At 40.6% G+C, this 24649-nt stretch overlaps 1 protein-coding gene across 9 annotated transcripts in view; it reads right to left on the bottom strand.

Moving 5' to 3' along the window:
• PKP4 (plakophilin 4) overlaps window positions 1-24649 on the bottom strand; it is a 149221-nt gene that overhangs the window by 16993 nt on the left and 107579 nt on the right. For all 9 annotated transcript variants that reach the window (XM_077319989.1, XM_077319988.1, XM_077319983.1 and 6 more), the window contains 5 exons: window positions 12059-12242; window positions 3922-4039; window positions 2480-2671; window positions 2106-2279; window positions 372-522 (listed from right to left, as the gene is read on the bottom strand). In XM_077319989.1, coding sequence (XP_077176104.1) covers window positions 372-522; window positions 2106-2279; window positions 2480-2671; window positions 3922-4039; window positions 12059-12242 — 819 coding nt within the window. The remainder of the gene's footprint in view (window positions 1-371; window positions 523-2105; window positions 2280-2479; window positions 2672-3921; window positions 4040-12058; window positions 12243-24649) is intronic.

A 24649-nucleotide genomic window follows, 5' to 3' on the forward strand; every position in this document is an offset into this window, starting at 1 on the left:
CTTTCAGACCTATATTCACATGTTGACAGAAATACACATTAAGACAGAAGGAAGGAAGGAAGGAAAGTTTAAAAACAATTTAGAAAACCCTGTTGATCTCAAATGGAAAAATATATTTGGATTCTGTCAAAAATCAATCGTCAACACAACGCATCTAGAGAAGGTTACACCTTTATACCAAGGAGGCAGAATTCCATTTTTCAATCAGGCTTTGCACACCTAACTTCTTGTTTGAAACATTTCATTTCCCAGTAATTTCTGACTGTTCCATAGAATCACAGGAACATAAAACACAATTAATAAATTCATACTACCCTGTTTTCTTACGCTGACAGCCCATGCACTTTAAGTGTAAATGTATCAATTCTTACCAATTAGCTCCTTGTTGCGGACATCTAATGCCATATTTCTCAAAGCAGTTGCCACTGAAGAAACCACCCTGTCGTTGTCCATTCTTAGCAATTCCACGAGAATCGGGAGCCCTTTCTCTTTTCTAACAGCAGCTCGGATATAAGCTGCAAACTGTCAAACAAAATGCAAAATTATTTTTAAATTCATGTGTTTTTTCCAAAAGAGAACTAATCTACAAATTTTAACATCTTTTAAAAGCACAAGTGGGAACAATTGCACTCAGCACTCCCATTAATTTAAGTGGGCATTTGGCATCAATATAGCTTTTGAAGACTTCTCATTATGGGCCACAGAATAATATAATTAATTAAGAGATTAGATGAAATATACTTAGTGTTATTGTGGTTTTAATAACTATCAAGGAAGTAGTAACCTTTTAGTTGGAAAAAAACTGGCTTCTCATTTTTTTAAATCATCTGCTAAAACAAAAGGGATAATTTAGAATAATCTAAAAAAGATGAAAGGAATGTAATGTGGTACTTTTACAGGATACCAGCAGTGAAGATTAGAAGCAGGAATATGTTCGGGGATAATACTTATTTATAAAAAACAATTAATCTTCTCTTTTTGTTGATAGATCTATCTGTGTCATAGCTAATTTAATTAAACAAACCTTTCTTATCTAGCCTCTGGGTGTGTGGGGGGAAAGCTGAATGTTGACCCTTTGCAGAGGCTTAAAACTAAATACAATAAAGTGATGGCAACAGTTGTTTCAATTTTAGTAGACATGTGTGAGCAAGAAAATGTCATAATAATGGCATATTTATGTTCAAAAGCATTTCACTTTCTGCAGCTGAGTACTGAGAAACGAGTGGAGGCTGAAACAAACCAAAAAGGGTGGAGAACAACAACAAAAAAGTTACAATGCTTTCAACTCTGCAACAGCTAATGTTTGTGACAACTTTTTTCCTATTTAGATGGAAATTTTTTTACTTGAAATTCATACTGGAGAAGACAATGATACAACCTGAAAACAAAATGGAATGTGAGAGATCTTCTAATCTGTCTTAACTGCACATTTGGAAATACATGTTTATACGGGTGTAGCCAAATGCTTTCTAAAGGTCACGAATGGAGAAAATATATCTGCAGCTGTGTCAGGAATACATCTACAAAATATGTTTCAGACAGTAGACACTTTGGTTTCCAGTAGCACAGATAGATTAAAGATGCCTCTGGAATTGAATCGGTGTTTCATACCTCCTAGCAGCGGCCAAACCTGTGCCAAGCACCTATTCACCATCAACTTGTAAAGAGAAAACTGTTGGAAATTTTTAAACAAGCACTGCAGGAAGTCACTGATTCGGCCATATTAATCACTATCAGTGCCAACCTATGAGGTTATACCCTTCTAAGCCCAATGAAGTCATAGTGAGGGCAGTGGGACTAGAAGCACTTAAGATGGCACTTTAAGACAACGATTGAGATTCTACTCACACAAATAAATTACTTAGGATCACTTTAATTTTGTACCAAAATACTGTCATAGCGTGATATATCTAATAATAATTCTTGCTTGAAAGCAGAATCCCCCCAACCCAAATAATAACCGGTTCTTGGATAAAGTGACTCACAGGATCACCCACCAGAGGCTGCATGAAAAACACCAGAACCCCCAAACGTTACAACTCATTCTTCATTGTTCCAAAAACAGACTGTGTTGAATGTCAATAGCCATAAGTTTGATACGCTACCTTCCAGTTGCCCGCAGAAAGGTTCTGAAGAGATCCTGCAGAGCCCTCTAAAGTGGCAGGATTGGAGCTTTCAGCTAGAAGAGTTAGATACGGCTTTACTACAGAGGGATGCCACAGCATTTCCACACCTTTGGGAGACTTTGACAATCCTGGTATTGGACCAACTCCATCCCACTGTGAAAGACATATACTCTTTAATATATAATATATGTAATGTCAGCTGTTTAAGCGAAGAAGTTTCACCCTGATATAGTCTCAAAGGCAGCCATGTCTGTTCTCAAGCATTTTAACTTCTATTGATGGCAGCATCCTTGATACACACTTATTACCAATTAAACAAAGGGAAAGGAAAATAACAATGGAAGAAAACAAACCTGATCCTCCTGCAAGGTTTTCTTCTTTTTCTTCTTCTTTTTCCCCCAGCAACTTGGCTCTGAGTCTTTACTAGGTGACTCTTTCCCCAAGAAGTCATCCAGTTCATTTATACCTAGCAGACGAGCCTGAGGTACCTCAAGCTCTAGGCGGTAGGAAAGGTTTCGTAATGTGCACACACAGTTTTCCACTGTCTGTAAACCAAACACAAGGAGAGTATACCGGTGATTTAGGATTTGTGAACTATGATGGATAACATTCAAATAGTAAGGTTCCAAGTGCTGGAGTAACAGCAACAAGTAAGTGAAGGGTTAAAATTTCTCACTAAGAGAGACCTTGAGCGACAGGCTGCTCTGATTGGCCAGCAACAGCTGAGAGGGAATTGATATAGTAGCTGTGTGCTAGAGAGAGGAATCTGATTCTAATAGAACCTGGATCAGGGGAAGACCTATCTGTGTTTAGCTGAACATCTACTCCAAGGAGAAAGTTTAGTTAAAGAAGAGTCTTTGCTAAAAATTGACCTACAAAGTGTCTGCAGAACTGGGACAACTATTCTGGTGGAGGGGAACTGGACAGTGAGGTGATACTCCCAAGTCAGGCCAAAGGAGAGGGGAGAATTTTTCTAAGGAGAGAAGGAGAAACCCTACCCAGTGAAAAAGTATATCAGGTATAAAGGTATCCTTAGACTTGTGTGAGAGAAAATCTGCATCAGACTCCTTAGAAGTCAGAGGGATACTGGTACCTCTAGGAAGGGAAAGTGCAAATATTAGCAGTGGGTACCTGCCTACAAGAAACCAGGGAGCTGAGAGGAACTCACAAAGAAAAAGAGGAACTCACAAAGAAAAAAGAAAAGAAACACGTGTTTTGGGTAAACACATAATGAAATGTCTCTCAGTGAAAAGAAATCTTAAAAACTAAAGAAAAGTTTGAAAACCGCCCCAAAACCTGTAATTAAGAACTTCTATCTATAAAATATCTGATTTGTATATCAAAATTACCTCAGAATGAGGAAGAGTGTTGGGGTCCATCATACATACATAATAACTTTACTTTTGAAAAAGCAATTAGAAAACAAGATCTTCTAAATGTTCACCAAATGAGCCTTACACAAAAAAAATTGCCCAACAGTTTTATACCTGTTTGTTACTAACTGCAGCATTAGAGGGGTCATTTAAGTTCTGGAGTAGACATGGGAAGAAAAGGTTACGCCTTTGATCTTCAACGCAATTATGTTAGACTTCCTATTAGTTCTTAAAAATACATAAGCCTCCGGGGAAAGACAGGGTATAATTGCAAATATAATATATAAAAAAATAAAAAGACAACCACATTATTCTCTTACCATATGTAGTTTGGCCCTGAAATATGGTATACAAAGAGCAGCAATTATCAAACAACTTTTATGATAATAATCCTTCCCCCAAGAGCTAAAGCATTTGCACACCTTGCTGTCATAATCAGACGTGTTCACACATGTGTGGATCACATATAACAAAGAATCAACGAGGCCTTCACAAGTTCTCATCTGTTTCCGTGCCTCTTCACCTGCAGAGCTCAGATTCCTAAAGGCATAAACAAGAACATAAATACGGATGGATATCACCACCTATGGGCTTGGATTTTAACAATCTGTAAAAGCTACCTCCATTTCCTCTGCAGTCCTGAGCTCCATCCCCTCACCAAAAGCTTCACGGTCACAATAAAATCAGAGTCCAATAGCACCTCTAAGACCAACAAAGATTTATTCAAAGCGTGAGCTTTCGAGTGCAAGCTTGTACTCGAAAGCTCACAAATAAATCTTTGTTGGTCTTAAAGGTGCTACTGGACTCCGATTTTATTGTGCTACTTCAGGCCAACACGGCTACTCATTTGAATTTGCAGGGTCAGGTATTCTTTCAGAACAGTACATTTGCAATGCCTGGGATTGCAGCTGATGGAGGAACTAGTGGAACTTGTTCCCGTTCTTTGGCAAACATCTGCTCAAGCAAACATTCGTGGGAGAATGAAAGGGTGATTTATGCTGATCCTTCTTGCTGCAACTCCTACTCTGCAATGCGTCCCATTGCAAAGAGGTCTATGACTATAGAAGATGATTTACTGGAGTGTGCCTCTGTGTGTCAATGGGCAGTGCAGTGAGAAAGTGGAAGCAGCACAGATCCTCCAGATGAACTCATTCATCATTTCTTATGGCTTAGGCCACAGTGTAGATTAGTACTCTTGTTATCATGGAACGCATATCTGGTTATCTACACAGTTTGTTTTTTAAAGATCGGATGGTATCTTTTTCTGGGAATGTCCAAGTACGTGGTAGAGTTCAATTGGGTGCAGGTTTGATGTTTACCATCCACTCCCCTTTTCATCAAATACAGCAGGCATCTAACTAAGTTTCAACAAGATGTCCCTTATTGCAGTATATAATTCTGTTTAAAGAATAAATTATTGGGCAGACAAATAAATATCTCAACATTATTAAGAGAAAGCTGTTCTTTCTACTCCATAAACCTCTACCAATATACTATTTTTTAAAGATATGGTCAATTTCAATTCTAGAGTAGGTGTCTCCTGTGAACATGTTAGGGCAGTGGTTCTCAACTTGGGGGTCGGGACCCCTTTGGGTGTCGAATGACCCTTTCACAGGGGTCGCGGCAGTGTGAGCAGCTTGGCCGGGGGGGGGATGCCATCCATACAACAGCATTGTGGGGTAGATCGAGATAGAGCTTTTGTCTGTCTGGAGCAGCGGAAAACAGCGAGATTGGCATGGTGAGATAAGAAGCAGAACTGAGCTGAGAAACCACGGAAAAAATAAAATATATAATCATAAACAATGGATCTTCATGCCATTTGTCAGTTTTGGTTTGATTTCAGTGAAAGAACACTTGCCTAATTTTATGATTGGGGGTCACCACAATATGAGGAACTGTATTAAAGGTTGAGAACCACTGTGTTAGGGTCAAACAGGGAAATATCTACACAGATATTGACTGTCCTCAATAACTTAGTCCTCCTGAACTATTCCAAAATAAATCTAGATGGAAAAAAATCAGGAGTTTTAAAAAAATCCATGCAGTCTCCATGAAGTCTGCAATGTGTAGACATCATGTGCACAGCTAGACACCATACTTCAGTTGATGTCTGCCAGCTTGGTATAGTGCAGGGTTTCTCAACCAGGGTTTCATGAATGGGTGGGAATTAATTATTTTTATATGTTTTTAAAAATTGTTAAAGAGCCTCCTGTTGCGCAGAGTTGTAATGCAGCATACATGCTGTCTGAAGCTCTGCCCATGAGGCTGGGAGTTTGATCCCAGCAGCCGGCTCAAGGTCGACTCAGCCTTCCATCCTTCCGAGGTCGGTAAAATGAGTACCCAGCTTGCTGGGGGGTAAATGGTAATGACACTGGCAAACCACCCCGTATTGAGTCTGCCATGAAAATGCTAGAGGGCGTCACCCCAAGGGTCAGACGTGACTCGGTGCTTGCACAGGGGATACCTTTACCTTTACAAATTGTTAAATATTTATTGGGTGATATGATCATATATAGTCATGTCAACTCACCCTCTCTTCCAGAATGGCCAATGATGGGCCTGGAGGGGGTAGGAAAGGGACAGGTCCCAGGTGGGCATGTACACAGCTCTGCTTTCCAACCATATTGTGTATGATTATGGCACCTCTGGGGATTCTCGAAGCCTGAAGAATGTTTCAGATGGTTCTCAATTGTTGAGAAAGGTTGGTGCAGTGGCTAAGATCAGTGGCTTCTAATCTGGTGAGCTGGATTTGATTCCCCGCTCCTCCACATACAGCCAGCTGGGTGACCTTGGGCTCATCACAGTCCTGATAGTATTATTCTGACTGAGCAGTAATATCAGGGCTCTCTTAGTCCCTCCTACCTCATAGGGTGTTTGTTGTGGGGAAAGGAAGGGAAGGCACTTTGAGACTCCTTCGGACAGTGAAAAGTGGGGTATAAAAACCAACTCTTCCTCTTTTTCTGTGTTACTATTACAATCTATTTCAGAGCAGGCCAGCCACATGCCTATACTAGACGATCCAGTTGCACTCAATAGCCTGAACAATGTACCTATGCAATAACTATTTGTGAAATAAAAGGAAAAAATGGAACATTTGTGAGACTGGTTTTCTTACACTCTGGAAAGGGCCATGGGTAGTGATGTCGTAACATCAGTAACAAATCACAAAACAGCAAAGTCTGCAGTGGTGGCAGGTGACGGTATTGGACAACAGGAAATAAGTTGGAGGAAAAGGCAGGGAACTAACTGATAGGCAGGTGTGTGAAGAAATATGCCAAAAGGCAAATGACAAGGAACAGGCTAAAACAGAAAGTGGAAATTGCAGCAATACATGAGAGTATCTGGAAAGAGGGATTAGTTCATCCCTGCATTTCCATTCAAACTCTTCTGATTTCCTTGCATTGTAGCTGCTGTTCCGTGTGGTTTCTGTCCGGTATCCTTGGCACAGCCTTTTCAGTAGGATACAGCCCAGGATAAATACAACAGGAGTTCTAATAAAACCCAAAAGTTAAATTGCAGTGAGTTTAATCAGAGCCTTCCATTCAGTGATCACTATTTTCCATGATTATTATCTAACTTTCTTGATTAAAGATATATGCAGCTTGTTTCCAGGTTTAAAATAATGCAATGAGAAAACCTGGATCTCAAATGCTAAATTTTATCTGCTTGAAACCTGTCCAGGTGCTAGCACTTAGACTACACCACAAATTAGAGATTGAGCAAGTCCAGAAGCTCCGTACATGTGAGAGGAAGTGGAGGAAGATGGCAGCAGTGAGGGGAATGTACAAGCGCAGCAACCGTATTGGGTTTTCAAATCTGTTTGCTATTACATCTGAATGCAGCCACTGTGCTGTCGACTGACTTGTTATTATCCCTAAGCTTATAATTATCATAAACAGCAGTTTGCAAATATATTTCAAATACTGATTTCTGGTTTGCCGGCTCATTGCAAGTCATGATTTCTCAACTCAGGTAACTCATTATCAAAGTGCTGTAAACTATTAGCCCAGCAAAGGAAATTGTTTAAGCCTGTTAAAAATCCAAAGGGAGAAAGATTTAATAAACCAAAAGATATTTTTGGATTCCATTGTGAACTTTTATCATCGTCTCTATAGAAGAAATCAATTAATGAATATTGTCAGTGGGTATTTCACTGCTGGACCCTAGGTTTAGAGATTCTTTAAATGATTATACATAAGTGTAAGACAAGAGGTTCATTTAACAATTAACTTACTAAAAACAGGCTCTGCGCCTGGCTTGGGTTGACATCAGAGTTTTACAAGCATTATAAAGATATTCTACCCTCCCCCCATATCTTTTTACTCTATTTAATGAGATCATGGAGGGATCCCCATTGTTGCATCCTTGGTTGGAAGCTAAATTAATTTAAAAACCTAATTTCAATAAGGATCCCACATCTCGGGAATCTTATCACCCTATTTCATTGATGAATGCAGACTATAAAATTTTTACTAGGATGTTAACTTGTATTCCAACATTAATAAGTCCAGAACAATATGGATTTATTCCTAAATGTTTCATTGCAGACACAAGAAGGTTGTGCATCTTCTGCTTCACTCCAAAAAAGTGTGTGTGTGTGTGTGTGTGGGGGGGGGGGAAGAATTCACATTAATAGTTTTGGATCTTTATAAAGCCTTTGATTCAGTTGCTTGGGATTCTGTTTAAAAGGTATTAACTATTTATGAATTTGGAAATAAATTTAATAATGCCATTTCACCTATTTATGTGCCATATAGTGCTAGTATAACAGTATATAATTGTGCTTACAGGTCAATAAATGATAATTGTGGTACCAAACAAGGATGCTCACTCTCCCCACTGCTTTTCATCTTAGCTTTTGGAGCCAATTAAGATATTAAAGGAATTAAATGTGGAGAAAAAGAACATCTGTTAACAATGTACATAGATGATATGTTATCTTTCATAAATTTGACAGAAGCTATATAATCTTTAAAGGAAGAGTTTTAAAAATTTAATCAAATTTCTGGCCTAAAGTTAAACTTTACAAAATATAATATGATACTGTTGTTCTATTCCCCCTACAAATTCATCATAGAATCATAAAGTTGGAAGGGACCTCCAGGGTCATCTAGGACAACTCCCTGCACAATGCAGGAACTCACAACTACCTGCTCGCCTACAGTGACCCCAATTTCATGTCCAAGTAATCCCTCCACCAAAAATCTCCAGAATCCAACCTGGCTTGGAGGAAATTCACCTACCATCCCACAGTTCCCTGGTTATGCAAGGAAGGGCCACAAGAGACAAATACTGGAACATCCCTTCCTGCCCACCCACTCACAATCTGCCTAAGTTCATAAAATCAGCATTTCTGTCAGATACTATCTAGCCTCTGCTTAAAAACTTCCAAAGGAGAATTCACCACCTTCTGAAGAAGCCTGTTCCACTGAGGAACCACTCTAACTGTGAGGAATGTCTTGCGGATGTTTAGCTGAAAGTTCTTTTGAATTAATTGCAAACCATTGGTTCTGGTCCAACCCTCTAGGGCAGCGGTCCACAACCTTTCTGCGGCCGCGGACCACTGTCATGGGCTGGGGGGAGAGGGTGACATGGGCCCCAGCATATGTGCAGCAGCCCCAGCGCGGTCCCGCCGGTCGCAAATGCGCATGTGTGGCAAGTCTGCGCATGCACGTTTGCGCCGCCGGCATGCTGACGGCCGCGGCTCCCTCCCCCCGCCCCTTCTCTTCCCCCCCCCCGAAGCAAAAAGCTCGCCGGGCTGCAAGCTAATCGGCCGCTTCAGCGGACAATTTGCTCGTGGCCTGGCGAGCTTCTCGCTGCGGGGGGGGGGGGGCGGGGAGAGGGAGCCACAGCATGGTGCTGAGGCCTTCTCGGCCTGGCACCGGGCTGCGGCCTGGGGGTTGGGAACCAATGCTCTAGGGCAACAGAAAACAACTCTGCTCCATCCTCTTTATGACAGCTCCTCAAGTATTTGCAAATGGTTATATCACCTCTTAGTTGCCTTCCCTCCAGACTAAAGAAACCAAGCTCCCTTAACCTTTCCTCATATGACTTAAGTCTCCAAACCCCCCACAATCTTTATAGTCCTTCCTTTGGATACTCTCCAGTTTGTCTACATCTTTCTTCAGTTGTGGTGCCCAAAACACAGTACTCCAAGTGATGTAAAGTGGTAACATCACCTCATGTGATCTTGCCATTAGTTCTTTTAATACAGCCCAAAATCCCGTTTGCCTTTTTAGCCACCAAGTCACACTGCTTACTCATGTTCAGTGTCTGATCTACTGACCCCCCAGATCCTTTTCTGCCACTATTTCTGTCTAATACTGCCAAGACAATTCTCACCCATCTTATAGTGATGCATTTGATTTTTCCTACCTAAATGAAGAACTTTACATTTATCACTATTGAAATTCATTTTATTCATTTTAGACCAGTTTTCAAGCTGTGAGGATGATCCTGTATTCTGATATATGCAGCTTGTTTAAAATAATGCAATTAGAAAATGTGGATCTCAAATGCGAAATTTTATCTGCTTGAAACCTGTCCAGGGGCTAGCACTCAGACTACACCACAAATTAGAGATTGAGCAAACCCAGAAGCTCCATGCATGTAAGAAGAAGTGGAATAAGATGGCAGCAGAGAGGGGAATGTACAAGCCCAGCAAACATATTGTGTTTTTAAATCTGTTTGCTGTTATATCTGAATGCCACCACTGTGGTAATCCCTGTTGCAGCCTGCTCCACATCGGCCACTGTGGTCTGCTTCTGTGCCTCATCTGGCAACAGCAAGTCTGCAAGGGCATGACTTGAAGCTACAGATTGTCCTGCCCTGTACTTAACAGGAATTGTTGTTGCTCTCTAGTTCATCTCCTAAGCCTGGACTTCTGGACTGGAGGGTCTTTTCTTTTATTGCTGCCTCCTTCCTCTTTTTAAACCCTCCAAAAATGAAGCCTTCTTGGAAGTACTCTCTTCTTCCATGCTTCACTACTCCTCTAAACACATAAAATTAGCTCTCCTCTAAACACATAAAATTAGCATGGAAACCAGGCTGACATATCCTGCTTGAAGCTACAGTGCAACCAAAACTGGAGAGATGGTTTTGCTTGGCCCAGATCAATTGCACAAAGATTTGTACAGCTCTGCCTGGAAGAAGCATGGCCTACCCCTCCTGAATGACTTCCCCCCCCCCACTGAAGGAGAACATCGAATTTTAGGTTTTCTGCAAAAAAAGTAAATTAAAGATCAAATAAACAGACCATTGAATTTGAATAATTAATTTGAAATATAGATAAGATGGAAAATTAATTACCAAAAATATACGATATTATTAAAAAAGGGACAAAGTCCAGTGCAGACAATTAAAAAGAACAGGGAAATTGAATATTAAATTGAATATTAACTTTAATGATAAGGCCTGGGGACAAATATTTCAGTGCTTTCCTTTCAAATCAATCTCAAACATCAGAGTTCTCTTCAGTTAAGATAGACCACCTAATAATAATAAAAATTCTTGGAGAGGTTGCAGAGAATAATGGATGTTTATTCATGTCCAGTCCTGTCCAGTTATAGCAAATTTCTGGAAATCAATATTTGCAGAGATTGCTAAAATGACTAGGAACAAATACAACTAGCCCTACTCAACTTAATTATCAATGAAAACTCCCAAATGTAAACAAAAATCACTTATCGGCTATACTTTAGTTGCGGCTAAGATATTTATAGTTCAATGTTGGCAGCATGCGAAAGGAATTTCCTTGAATAGGAGGCACACAAAATTAAGGAATACAGTAGCACTTGAAAGATTAACTAATTAGATTAATTCAGGGGAGGAAAAAGAAAGACAATTTAAAAATAATTTGGAACAGGTTATGAGTTTGCTGGGCTTTGTGGTCTGGTAGTTTTAGTCCCTGATGTTTTGCTGGTAATTATGGCTGGCATTTTCAGAGGCAGGACATGGCAATTTGGCACAGAGATTCCCATCTTGCCATGTCCTACCTCTGAAGATGCTAGTCACAGTTACTGGGGAAATGTCGGGGACTAAAACTATTAGACCACAGCTATACAGTCTGGAAAACCCACAACCACCAACTGGCTCCAGCTGTGAAAGCCTTTTACAATTTATAATAATTTGGAACAGTTTTATAATTTATTTAATGGAATTTCCAGACTATAGTACATTAAAGAATTTTCTTCAATGAATGGACACTTTTACCTGAAAATTTGAGTAAGGAACTGATTTCTCGTAAATCAACGAAATTGCGTAAAATCTCAGCCAATTTATGTAGAAGTAACCCCCACTCCCCTTTTATCCTTTTTTACTTTTTATCTGTTATCTTTTCTTGTACTGCTTTATACATTTTCTTTGTTGTTTTTTTAATGGTTGGATCATCACCATAACATAATGGAATTGTCTCTTATATTGGATATGAGGTTATCAGATGGCTTTGCTTTGTTGTTGGCATTTGTTAGTGTTGATAAATAAAACTATAAAAATATTTTAAAAACGAAGGATACATAGAAATTGCCATTTAAGATTCATTCTATATGCGCTGTGATTTACCTCAGGCATCCTGTTGTGTTGCGCAGAACTAGAGAAGTCTGGAATTTAATTTTATGATCATCATCAAAGGAAGAATTATTCCACCCAGAATGAGGAACGATCACAGTGTTTGTTAATGTTGACAGAGCATCTCGAATGATTGTCATTTTTACTGCATCACATGAAGACAGGTTCCAGAGGACACCTATGAAAAAAGATGCATTGTATCATTTAATAGCAATGGTCATTAGATCATTACCTCTTTATTTCAACTTGTATACCCTATGCTGTACAAGTACATGACTAGCAATTGTAATTTAAGGCAGAGAACAATTAAAAGAAAACTTAGTGACATAAAATTATGAAGTACAAAAAAGATTAGGCTACATAAAAACTGATTAACTCAGCTGTAAAACGACAGCTCAAGCAACAAATTTCTACAGAGCTTTCAAAAAATATACTTGGGCTTGCATACTGATAAGGCTCTAAGGAAAGGAATTTCAATAGCTGAGAGAAGCCAATAACAATCTTGCTCATAGAAAGTTCGATGAAGGATTTGAAGATTGTGAGATAAAGTGTTTAGAAATAAAACCAAGATTTTAAGTGGTAATGAAAAAGCAGTGTAGATTCTGGACAAGTGGCATAAGGGAACTCTGAAGGTTTCTATACAATGAAGAAATATAATATAATACAAAGTGGACCCAAGAGTATTTGTTGGCTTCAAGGAAAGAAATAAAAAGAAAATTCCCCATAACCAAAAGAATTAGAACTGCATATTCTCTAATCCTGGGTGTATATTTTTGTGTGACATCCTTAGGGATGGGTAGTTCTTTAGTTCTTTGACAATGAGCCACAAGCCCAACCTTGAACTAATATGAATTTGGAGTTTGGTTTGCAAACCAAACCAGTCAGTATCCGTTTGTGAGCCATTTAAAGTTTAAACCCTTGCTTACTGCTCCCCAGGTCTTATCATGAGGAGCAAAAAGTTCCTTATGGAAAAGCCCCAGGGAGCAGAAAGCAGGAGTTGAAATGGCTGAGAACCTTATAAATCCTTGCCTTCTGCTCTCCATGCCTTTTCACAGGCAGCAGAAAGCAGTGGTTTAAATCGCTTGTAGCCATTTAAACTGAAGAGCTGTTTTTCGTGAAGCACTCTTTGTGAATCACCATGAATGGCATCAAAATTTGTGAACATTCGTGGTAAGTTTTCAGTTGCAAGCCATGAACCAGTCAAAATTTGTGACAAATTTTAGTTTGCCATACAATTCATACCCATCCCTAATCATCAGCAACCTGCCATCAACAGCAAAACACAAGAGACAGAACAAATTCTAGACCATAAGGCTTTGATGATTCAGAAATATTTAATAACCAAATCAGCACTGTTTTGATCTGGTTACTTTCCAAATAACTGGAATATAAAATGACAAGTAGAATGGATTTGTACTGTGTAAAGTACTATTATAATAACCAGAAACAAAACAGAAGAGACACAAGAAATCAAGGAGAAATCTAAAGCACAGTTAGGCATCCTGGATGTTCAACACGGAAATATACTAACAGGACAAAATAAATAAAATATGAGAACAATACAATGAAGGACTATACAGAACAGATGACAGATTTTTTTCCAAGAAGAATCTTTTAACTAAAACCCTGCAACTGTAGAACATGAAGTGAAAGCTGCAATCAAAACAATTAGGAGAAACTAATCACCAGGAAGAGACGGGATATCAATGGAGCTATTTCAAGCCACAGAAACCAAGACCATCAAATCTCAATAAGACTATGCCAACAAACATGGAAAACAAAACAATGGCCCATGGACTAGAAATCCTCAATCTACATTCGAGTTCTTTAAAAAGGTGGTGTCAAAGACAGTAGCAACTGTTGAACCATCACATCAATTTTTCTTGTGAGTCAACTGATGCTCAAAATCTCATAATAAGTACTGTTACCATATATGGAATGAGAAATGGCAGATGTTCAAACTGCATCCAGAAAAGAAAGAATTAAGGATCACATTGCAAATTCATATTGGTTACTGGAGTATATGAGACAGTTTAAAAGAAAATAAGCTTGTATATCACAGATTTTAGCAAAGGTTGACTGTGTGCTTTGTGAAAAGGTTTGGTTGGTGTAAAAGAAATGGAAAAACCACATGTTTCACCATTTTGATATGCAACCTATTCTCTGGACAAGAGATTACTGTTAGGACAGAATATGGGGAAACAGAATGGCTTCCAATTGGCAAAGGAGTCTTCCTATCCCTTCAATTCATATGCAGAACCTATCATAAGGAAATCTGGAGTAAGTTTTGATGATGGTGGAGTGAATGCTGGTGAAAGGAGAACTAACAATATGAGATATGCAGGTGACACGACATTCCTGGCAGAATATAGTAAAGACATGAAATGACTCCTGATGAAGGCGTGAAGCAGAAAGTGCCAAGGCAGGATTATAGCTGAATATAAAGGAGTCAAAAATAATGACTACTGAGGAATTCCATATTGAAGACATTGAAATTGTTAAAGGTTTTTTATTCCTTCACTCCATCAACCAAAAGGGAGACTACAACGAAGAAATCAGAAGGATATAGAGACTGGGAAGGGCAGCTATGCAAGATACTAAATCTTCTTAAGAGAGAAAGAGAGCAAACAGTGACCATGGTGTTCAACTAAAGTTAGTACTTAATATAGGATAGCTGTTCATTATGGAGGAAGGAAACCTGGCACATAGGCATGTGGCTCATTCACAGCTCTCCAAGCCGTTTTCTTTGTATAATGTACAGAAACTAACAATCATATGCTCTGCATTACAGAGAGACAATTCAGAATTCATTATACTACTAGGAGCCAAGCCCATTGCATTCAGGAATAAAAGGTAAAGGTATCCCCTGTGCAAGCACTGAGTCATGTCTGACCCTTGGGGTGACGACCTCCAGCGTTTTCATGGCAGACTCAATACGGGGTGGTTTGCCAGGGCCTTCGCCAGTCATTACCGTTTACCCCCCAGCAAGCTGGGTACTCATTTTACCGACCTCGGAAGGATGGAAGGCTGAGTCGACCTTGAGCCAGCTGCTGGGATCGAACTCCCAACCTCATGGGCAGAGCTTTCAGACAACATTTCTGCTGCCTTACCACTCTGCGCCACAAGAGGCTTGCATTCAGGAATACAATGCGTAATAGATTGGGGGGGTGGAAAAACTCTGCGGACAGCCCCCCCCCCCAGGACTTGGAAAGGCTGCAGGCAGCTGCTAGAGAACTCACTGACATGGGCAGCTCTCATGCCGCAGGGATCTGCAGCCTCTGAGGAAAATGGAAGGAGGAGGGGGTGGTCAAGGGTAGAGGACGGAAGGTGATTGGTTGGCTACTGACAGACAGGAGAGCTGGTTGGAGGAGGAGGCACTCAGGGGCAGGACAGCTGCCCTGAGTGGGTGTTAAGTGCTGAGTGGCACCCAAGTGAGCTCTTCCAAAACCTTACCAGAAATATATTATGTGGAACAGATAGCCAGTGGTAACTAGACGTAACTACGTGCTCAGAATGTTGTGGAAAAAATGTGTGACTTTAATTGAACATTTGAGAAGACACTTCATTGTGGACAGATAGACTGTTTTACACTTTCATCGCTTGCTGTCATAATATTGAGTTGATAGTCTGTGTGACTGAAATAAACTTGAGCCCAGCGATCTGCCAAATCTTAGCTAATTTGAAGAAAAGTATTCATAATTTATTTACAGAAAAGGACATTATCTGATATTAACTACAGAAAGAGAAGTGCCTTGAGCTCATGAATTTCATGCGAATTGTAGTCCATGGACATCTGGAGGACCACAGGTTGACTACCCCTGATCTAGATAACTCCAACTGTAACTTATGTTCTGGCAGTTTAATTCCTTATCAGATTGTCCATGGGATTTTCATAACATCACCTCCATTCAGCTGTGAGAGAGGTCCATTTCAATTAAGTATCCAGCACACATGCAGCCAATAGTAAGAGAAATTTCAAAGATAGTAGCTTATGTTTACTTCAATTTCTTTTTATTTATTTGAGCTTCAGTGGAGAAAATGGTGTATTCTTCTTTCAAATCCACGTTTTCCATTCCTTGGCAAAGTATTTCTGTGGCTGCGGTAAGATGCTCTAGCATATTTTTTCAAATATTGGCTTTGATATTTCTACAGTGTATAGCTTTCTAGCTAATCCCATTCTTAGGGCTTGATTGAGCAACAAAGTAAAAGCAGCACTTAAATGCCAAAAAACAAATCCACACACCATGAAACAATGCGAAGAGCTACTATCAATATACCCATGGAACTAAATTACGTCTCCAGAAACCGGAAAAAAATACATCCTGAAAGATTTCAAGGATAAAATGTGCCCCTATCATTCCTCCACAGCATACTGCTAAGCATAGGTATTTATTGGGGAATCAGAAATGACTGTCTTCTGAATAAAATCAGAGTCCAATAGCATCTTTAAGACCAACAAAGATTTATTCAAGGCGTGAGCTTTCGAGTGCAAGCACCTTTCGTCAGACTATGATCTTCTTACATGACAGGGAATATACAGCGAATTCTGAGGATGCAGTTACACATAAAAATAGGTCTCATCTGATTTTCTTATTGTCAGAATCCCCCTGGTTCTTCTGCCATGATTAATGGTTCCCCAAGATATATTCCCTGTCATGTAAGAAGATCATAGTCTGAGGAAGAGTGCTTGCACTCGAAAGCTCTTGCCTTGAATAAATCTTTGTTGGTCTTAAAGGTGCTACTGGACTCTGATTTTATTGTGCTACTTCAGACCAACACGGCTACTCATTTGAATCTGTTTTCTGAATAGAGATTTTTAAAACCTATATATGCAGATTAAGTGGCTTTGGCCTTCAACAACTTGGTAGTGAGCTGTTCAGTTTTATAAAAGCTCCTCTTCACTCTGATAAACAATGCTACATTTAAACAACGTTAGGCAATACAACCTATCTAGCTCTCTACATTACTCAGAGCCTTTGCCAGCCCCCCTCCCCTGCTCCACAGAAACCAATGAAGTATGTGGGCCATTTCGCACGGCTTCAAAATAGCACAATGGTTACTAATTGGAAACGCTACTAATTTGCCATAACCCACGACGTCGTAGACAATCTGCAACAATCCTGAAACCGACCCGCAAAAAGCGCTTCGTTGTAGCGCTTTCAGGGGAATCCAGAAAAGTGGATTCACCCTCCGGATAGCGATACACTCCTGCAACCAATCTGCAACAGTAGCGCTAAAGACCTGTGCGTTACCATTGTTGCTGGTTCTTCGAAGTCCCTCCTCCTGAGCCTGTCCTCCAAACTTCCGGCGAAGCGATCGCCATTTTTTTTTCTCCGAGCGAGCGGGGATAAACGCACCAGCGAGCCTCTTTCTGTTTAGAGGCTTCCCTGGCTTCAGTCCTTCACCTTTAGTCACTAAGCACAAACCACATAAAAGCCCGTTAGCTGAAATAAAGTCCCTTTATTTTTTACACATAAATTCAGCCGAAAATCGGGCCCGTGAGAGGGGGGGGGATTTTTTTTTTATCACTCGAGGCAGCGTGCCAACGATCATACAATCAAACGACGGCTCACATTAGGCAGCTGGATGGGTCTCTCCGTTGCAACGAATCTACCTAGATTCGTTGCTATGGGTCTGTTTTTTTTTTTTTTTAAACCTTTCTTAAAGGGAAAGGGGCTGTTTGGGAGCATGCTAACGGCTGCCCATTGGCTGCTTGACGGCCAGGGGCGGGACGAGCTTGGCAATAGCGCTTCCTTTCTAGCGATTTCTGCCGAGACCGGAAGCCTGTGGGAAACGCTAAAAAACGCAACTGATTTCACTACAAAGGCAGGTATGCATAACGACGAATTCCACTATTTTAAATGGCGATTTTTCATTCCGCAAACAATTTGCAACAAAGATCCCCGTGCGAAAAGGCCCTGTGTTTAAGAGGTGTTTTTGTAAGCTGTTCAGCAGCTGAGCTGGCTTACCAGCTAAAACAGGTGCTTTATGAAAGTTAACAACTGCTTGCTGTCCTAAAAGCAATCAGACCTCATTATAGACCAAAAACAAGGATGGTAACTTCTACAATGCTAAACACTGCTGGTCAGTTATTTTACTATTTGTTCTTTCCTGAACACCATTATGCCTCGGCAATAGACCACTTTCATGGCAAGAATGGACAGACTGGGAGTGAGCAGATGAGGAAAACCGCCTCTTACCTTATTTGCAAATGGCTAAGAAACATCAGTGAAATTTGCAAATACATCGTTCATCTGCTTTTGAATCAGGTACTTAGTGCTACAGGTGCTCCTCCAGACACTGGGTTGAATGCAAAGCTGGAAGAGTGAAAATTTGCATACTAGGACTCCCCTGCCCCCTTCCTTCTTCCTAGTACATTGCCCTACAACCCTGGATAAAAACACTTGTGGGGACAGAAGGACACAAGAACTATATGAGATGTGAGCCACTGCAGTTAAGTGAGGGGATCTGTGGAAGATGGTGGTTACCATGTTGAATTGGAATCTGGGAGAGCCAGGTTCAAAGCCCTACTCTGAATGGAAGTTTGTTGGGTGACCATGAGCTAGTCGGACACACACACAAGCTAACCTACCTCACAGAGTCATTGTAAGGACAAAATGGAGTGAGGAGAACAATATAAGTAGCTTTGGAGAGTCAGCATGGTGTAGTGATTAAGAGTGGTGGCTTCTAATCTGGCAAGCCGGGTTTGATTCCCCACTTCTCTACATGCAGCCAGCTTGCTTGACTTTGGGCTAGTCACAGCCATGATAGTGCTGTTGTCAGCTCCACCTACTTCTCAGGGTGTCTGCTGTGGGGAGATTAAGGGAAGGTGATTGTAAGCCTGATCTCATCAGAACTTGGAAGCTAAATAGCATTGGCGCTGGAAGGGATGCCATCATGAAATTCCAGGATTACTCTGAAGAACAGGCAATGGAAACCACCTCTCTTAATTGCTTGCCTTGAAAACCATATGGGGTCACAGTAAGTGAGCTGCAACTTGACACTTCACACACATGCACCTACATCTCTCTGCTAACATTAGATTACATATAAAATCACAGAGTTGAGGAAAGGACTCCAGGGTCATCTAGTCCAACCCCCTGCACAATGCAGGAACTCACACCTACCTGCCCATTCACAGTGACCCCAATATCATGCCCAAGGGATCCCTCATCAAAAATCTCCAGAATCCAGCCTGGCCTGGAAGAAATTCATCTACCATCACAATGATCAGCAATTCCCTGAGTATGCAAAGAAAGGCCACAAGACAAACATTGGCACATCTTTTCCTGCCCACCCACTCACAATCTGCCTAATCATATAAATCTTAAGTTATTTTCAGAGCCATCCAAAGCAGGGCTGTCTTAACACAGGAGCATGCTGGACAATTGCCCAGGCCTCACAACAAGCATAGCGTCCCCATTTTAATCTCCTTACACTGTACAGAAAAATAATTTAAAATAAACTACTTGAAATCTGTGTTCCCCAATGCTGAACCTGCACTCAGAGGATTCATGTGCATGATGGTGACCAGCTGTGCAGGAGAACATTCATTTCCAAGACTGAATCTTAAAAGTGCCAGCCAGAAGAACACTGATTTCAAGCCAATTATAAAGCAATACTCTGCAAAGAAATTTCGCAAATGTTTATGTTGAACACTTGATTAATAATAAATAACCCATCATAATTTCATACTGTGCCGTCCCCACCTGTATGATTCACCAATTGAGTACCATTTATATGTTGAAATTTCTGTTTTTCAAGTTCAAGGTTCATGTTACGTTGTCCAAACGTTTGTGCTGATTCATCTTTGCTGTACAGCATGTTTTTTTAGAGTTTAAACATTGATTTATTGATAATTTACATTTTTATTCCTGTGAGTGGTTTAAGGTTCCAGTGTACTGCTTTGCCTGAGGGCCTGTAAATGCTGTTCACACAGCCCTGATCCTAAGCATATCTACACCTGGGTGTAGAAAAGTGTAAAACAGGATGCTGCACCGCTGATCTGATACAGCAGGCCTGATCTTATATTCTACTTGAAAAAAGATATTAGAACATGGTCCAGATTATGTGAAGGCGACTTGGAAGACAGGCAGATTTGACAATGGCAATGAATTGGTGATTGGGAGAGCGTTAAGATCTGTACAAATGTTTCTAGATATCAGGCTTGGTCATGATACAAATGTGATGTTGGGCACACATAACAATGCGCCGTAAAATGCTCCCTAATACCTAGGGTCACTTCTAAACCAGTCAACTTCATCTGCAGAAAGTAGAGGTTGTCAGCCAGAGATTAGGCCCAAGTGGGCTCAGTGCCATTGCTGCATATACAGAAGCCAGTTAACTGCTATAGATGCGATACAGGACACATGGATACAGGACACATACTTAATCCACTCCTGGTGTTAAGTTTAGAATGAGCCCCAAACTGCGCCAAAAAAATTATATGCAGGACACATTAGACCCCATCGTAAGAGGTTACTGCAAGGTTCCTGTTTGTATGTTATGGGATTCTGTAAGGTAGCAAAATACTGAAGAAAGTTTTTTTTTTAATTGCACTGTGATAAAAGTTAATACACAAATCTTTGACTAATAATGAAAACTGAAAATGTAACTACTCAAAGTGTACAGATCTCTGAATGACATAAAATTGTGTTTTTAAGCATTATGAGCCAGTACTACTGGGTACGTTTTGGAATGATTTCTTAGCCTGTTAAGAGTTAAATAACTCTTCATTCCTTCCTCCATTTGTTCAGTGTTTCCCAACTGTTTGCAACAAATCAAAGTTAACCTTTAATAGCACAGATCAGCCAGTGCTTGTCTGTCTGAGGCATTCTTGTCCCATACTGGAGACATTTCTTAAAGAGGGACTTCTGAGCTATAACAAACCATGAGAAGATCAGAGAAGAGACTGGAGAAGAAACCAATGACCAGATCAATAAAGAACTGAACAAAGGCAGATAGGAAAGACAGAGCAAAGCTGGTGATAAAAGCTCAGTGACAAAAGAAGAACTGAGGGAAGGTAGTGCCTCTCCCCTTTGGTGTGCTGGTTTCAACAGGGAACTGAGGTGCACTCGTGCCAAAGGGGAGGGGAACCCTTTTTATGCCCAAGGAGCTAGAAATTTCTCTCTGCTGGTAGGCCTGTATATGCACAATCCCAAAGTGGGACTGAAGACAAAAGACAATCTTTTTAACAGTCTTAACTCCATGAAGTGTGTTTAACAAGTTTCTCATAAATGATATTTTTCAATAAATCCAAGGTTGAAAGAATGTTAGACACATTTTAAAACATGTTATCTAGTGATAGCATCAAACAGCATTTAAATTAGATAGCCTCTCCCTCTTTTTTAAATAGCAAAATGCTCCAAAACTGCATGTGGTTCCCTGAAACTGGATTGGATGTATTCCACTTTCCGGCAGGTAAAAAAGAAAGGACGAAGTTCCCTTTGATGATCAGATAAATCTATGCCAGGGGTAGTCAAACTGCGGCCCTCCAGATGTCCATGGACTACAATTCCCAGGAGCCCCTGTCAGCGTTCACTGGCAGGGGCTCCTGGGAATTGTAGTCCATGGACATCTGGAGGGCCGCAGGTTGACTACCCCTGGTCTATGCCAACGAGGGCAATAGACTTGTGAGGAATGGACTGTATGACAATTGGGCAGGCTTGACCAAAAAAGTTGCCGGAATCCAACCCAATGTTTCAGCACTGTATTTTTTAAAAGAAGAAAAATTATAGGTGCCATCCAGAGAAAAACAAGATAGAAATCTCTGTAAAAAAAGAAAAATCACTAGTAGCTAAGCATACAGTTCAGAACTTTGGTTCCAGGGATTTCATGCCTGAGGCATGAATAACTTACTATAAATTGCACCCTGCATCGCTGAAAGCACTAAGGAAACCAAAAGATGTAAAAATGCAGTACTAGGAATAAAGTAAGCTTACTTGGAATAATAGTATTCCTATCAACTCCTTGTGACCAAAGAGGCAAGATAAGGTATGTTAACTGCCTCTGCAATTTCAAAAGTAATAAATCACATTAGCTTTCGTGATAGAATACAACTCATGAAAAATGAGATTCTACGGTAGTAAACATACAACACCCTTAGGCAGAATAAGGATGTTGGAAAAAAGCAAAAAAAATATAAGGGTTACTTTTCTACTTCGACAACAATGAACCCAAGACAGAATCCTTGCTTTGCAATTCGTCTGCAAACAAACAGCACAAACCTAAAATATTAAACACACTTAGCTAAAGAGCCTCTTCTCTGGCTATGAATTACCGACGCAAAGAACTGCTGAAAACCATTCCCAGATCTAAAAACTAGCTCCGACCAACACGTAAGTATTTGCCAGTCTTAGAAAAGCTTGACATTACCTCTATGTTACATCATTCAGACACAGAAAATGGTTATGGCAGAATTCCTAGACGGGAAAATTATAACACGGACAAAGATTTCAGGTGTCCTTTTCCAACACTGTTCTTCAATGGGGGCTGTTTTCAGAAAGTACCATGGTTGGTAAGGCAGACTTCAGCAACCATTTGTTAAGGAGGGTAAGGGCAAAAGAAAAAGTCTGTGCACTGAAACTAAATCCCGAAAGATGATAAGTTTTGTCAGTGTGAGCCACATCCTCCATGTTTGGGGGATACGTTAACGGAATCTGCACTTCCAATTGGCACACTTCCAATTGGCAGGTGTAACCCCTCACACACTGAGTTGTTCAATACGTTTATAGTGAGCACTTGTCCTAGGACCCAACACAATGCTGGTACCATTTGACACAGCTCTCAGTCCATTCCTGTCAACCAGAGATGCTTGCATATTTAATCAAAACAGAAGGTGGTGAAATATTTGCTAGGTTTCTGGGACTTCATGAAGACAGTAACTGTATATACCCTCCCTGGAAATCCAGGGGAAAAAGAAGAGCATGACGTGGGATTGGAGTTGCCCAGACAGGCCCTTTGTAGAAATCCAGTCCCGGGTGTGGGGGTAGAAGGGAACTAGCAGACTTCTGGCTGCTGAGATTAGCAATGCATATACCAAATCTGGAATGGCTGAAGCAGACATGATTTATAGCTATGATGATAACCAAAGAACGTTTGCACTGTCAGCCAGGTGTAGATTATTTAGCTTGGGTTCCCACTCTATGCATGGATTCTGGAAGAGAAAAGCACAGGAGCTGCCTGCTACAGCAGTTGCCAGCCAAGCCAGTTTGGAAATTCCCAGACTGAACAAACAGCATAATAGGGGTGTGCATTTGGTCTATTCGAGCAGGAAAAAAAACCTACAAAAATGTTACCGGTAATTTTAGGGTATTTTTAAAAGATTAGAAAACCTTTTCAGTTATCAGCATAGTATAGCTACTAATAATACTAATATGAATAACCCCCCTCCCAAGTATTTGGCTTTTCACTGGCTTTATTCGGCTAAAGCTGCCTGTGGAGAAATTTTAAAGGGCTACAAAGTTACCTTTCAGTTTTTTCCTCTAAGAGGGCCTTCCTGTCTTTTGCTCTGGTTTCCAGGGCAACAGGAGGGAGGGGGGAAGAGTTATCTCTCTACAGCCCAATGGAAAAAGAATGGGGGGGGGGGAGAGGCAGAGACAATAATAGCAATGCTTTTGCAAATGGTAATATATTGCAGGTTTGCAACTGCAAGGCTACTGCTGGTTTCAAATGTGAAGTCCAACATAATAACCACATTTTCTCCATCCATTTCCCAGGGAACAGGAAGGAGGGAGGAGAGGACTTGGCAAAGAAGATTTCAGATTAGAAGGAGCATTGCTCTTTAGCCAATCAAGTCAGTTCTTTTTTGGAAATTCTTCTGTGCATGGGCAAAGAGCATAAAATAAAGGTTTTAACTGAGCTAGACTCCATTGCTGCTGGGAAAGGTTTGGAGGGTGTGCGCTGGGTTTGTCTTCAGCTGCTGCTCTGAGCCTGATCCCTTTCACCCGAGAGAATCTACAGTGGACTTCAGATCAGTTCCTGCGTGCTAAATGGAAACAACATTTTTTAAAGGGTTATTTTGCTATCTTTGGGCTTGGTGAATGGCAAGGGGTATGTGGGTGTGTTTCAGGCCAAAGGCCTCTGGCCTTTGTTTGGTTCCCTAACCCTTGGGTTAGGTTTGAGAATTCCTTGTGGTTGTGTGGCTTCACAATTTGGGCCTGGTGGTTGTGTGTGCAGGGGGGTGGGGCTCAAACCTTGTTTTGGCTCATTTGATTCTTAGGTTTTACTCCTGGTTTTGTAGTTTTATATTTTTGGAGTTTTTGTTCTCATTTTGGGGAGACCTTTGTTTCTTAAGAGTTGCTTTAAAACTTGGTTTACTAATTAATTTTTATTCTCTTTTTGGGCTTCCATGTATGTGGGTGTGTGGGGGGGTTCTGCTTGGTTCTAAAAATCTATTTTATTTGGATTTTCTCTCTTTCACCAGACTTCATAGTTTTTTTTTCTCTTTTGGGGGAGGGCGGACTATATTGTTTTTCTCTCTCTGCTTTCCCCCCTTTTCTTTCTTTGGTCTGACATGTGTAGGGGCTTTTGGTTTAGGTTCTTGCTTTCTCTTCTTCTCCTACCCTTCCCCCAGTAGTTTACCCC

The sequence above is a fragment of the Paroedura picta genome, chromosome 2, assembly GCF_049243985.1.
Source record: "Paroedura picta isolate Pp20150507F chromosome 2, Ppicta_v3.0, whole genome shotgun sequence".
In the NCBI taxonomy this organism is placed as follows: domain Eukaryota; kingdom Metazoa; phylum Chordata; class Lepidosauria; order Squamata; family Gekkonidae; genus Paroedura; species Paroedura picta.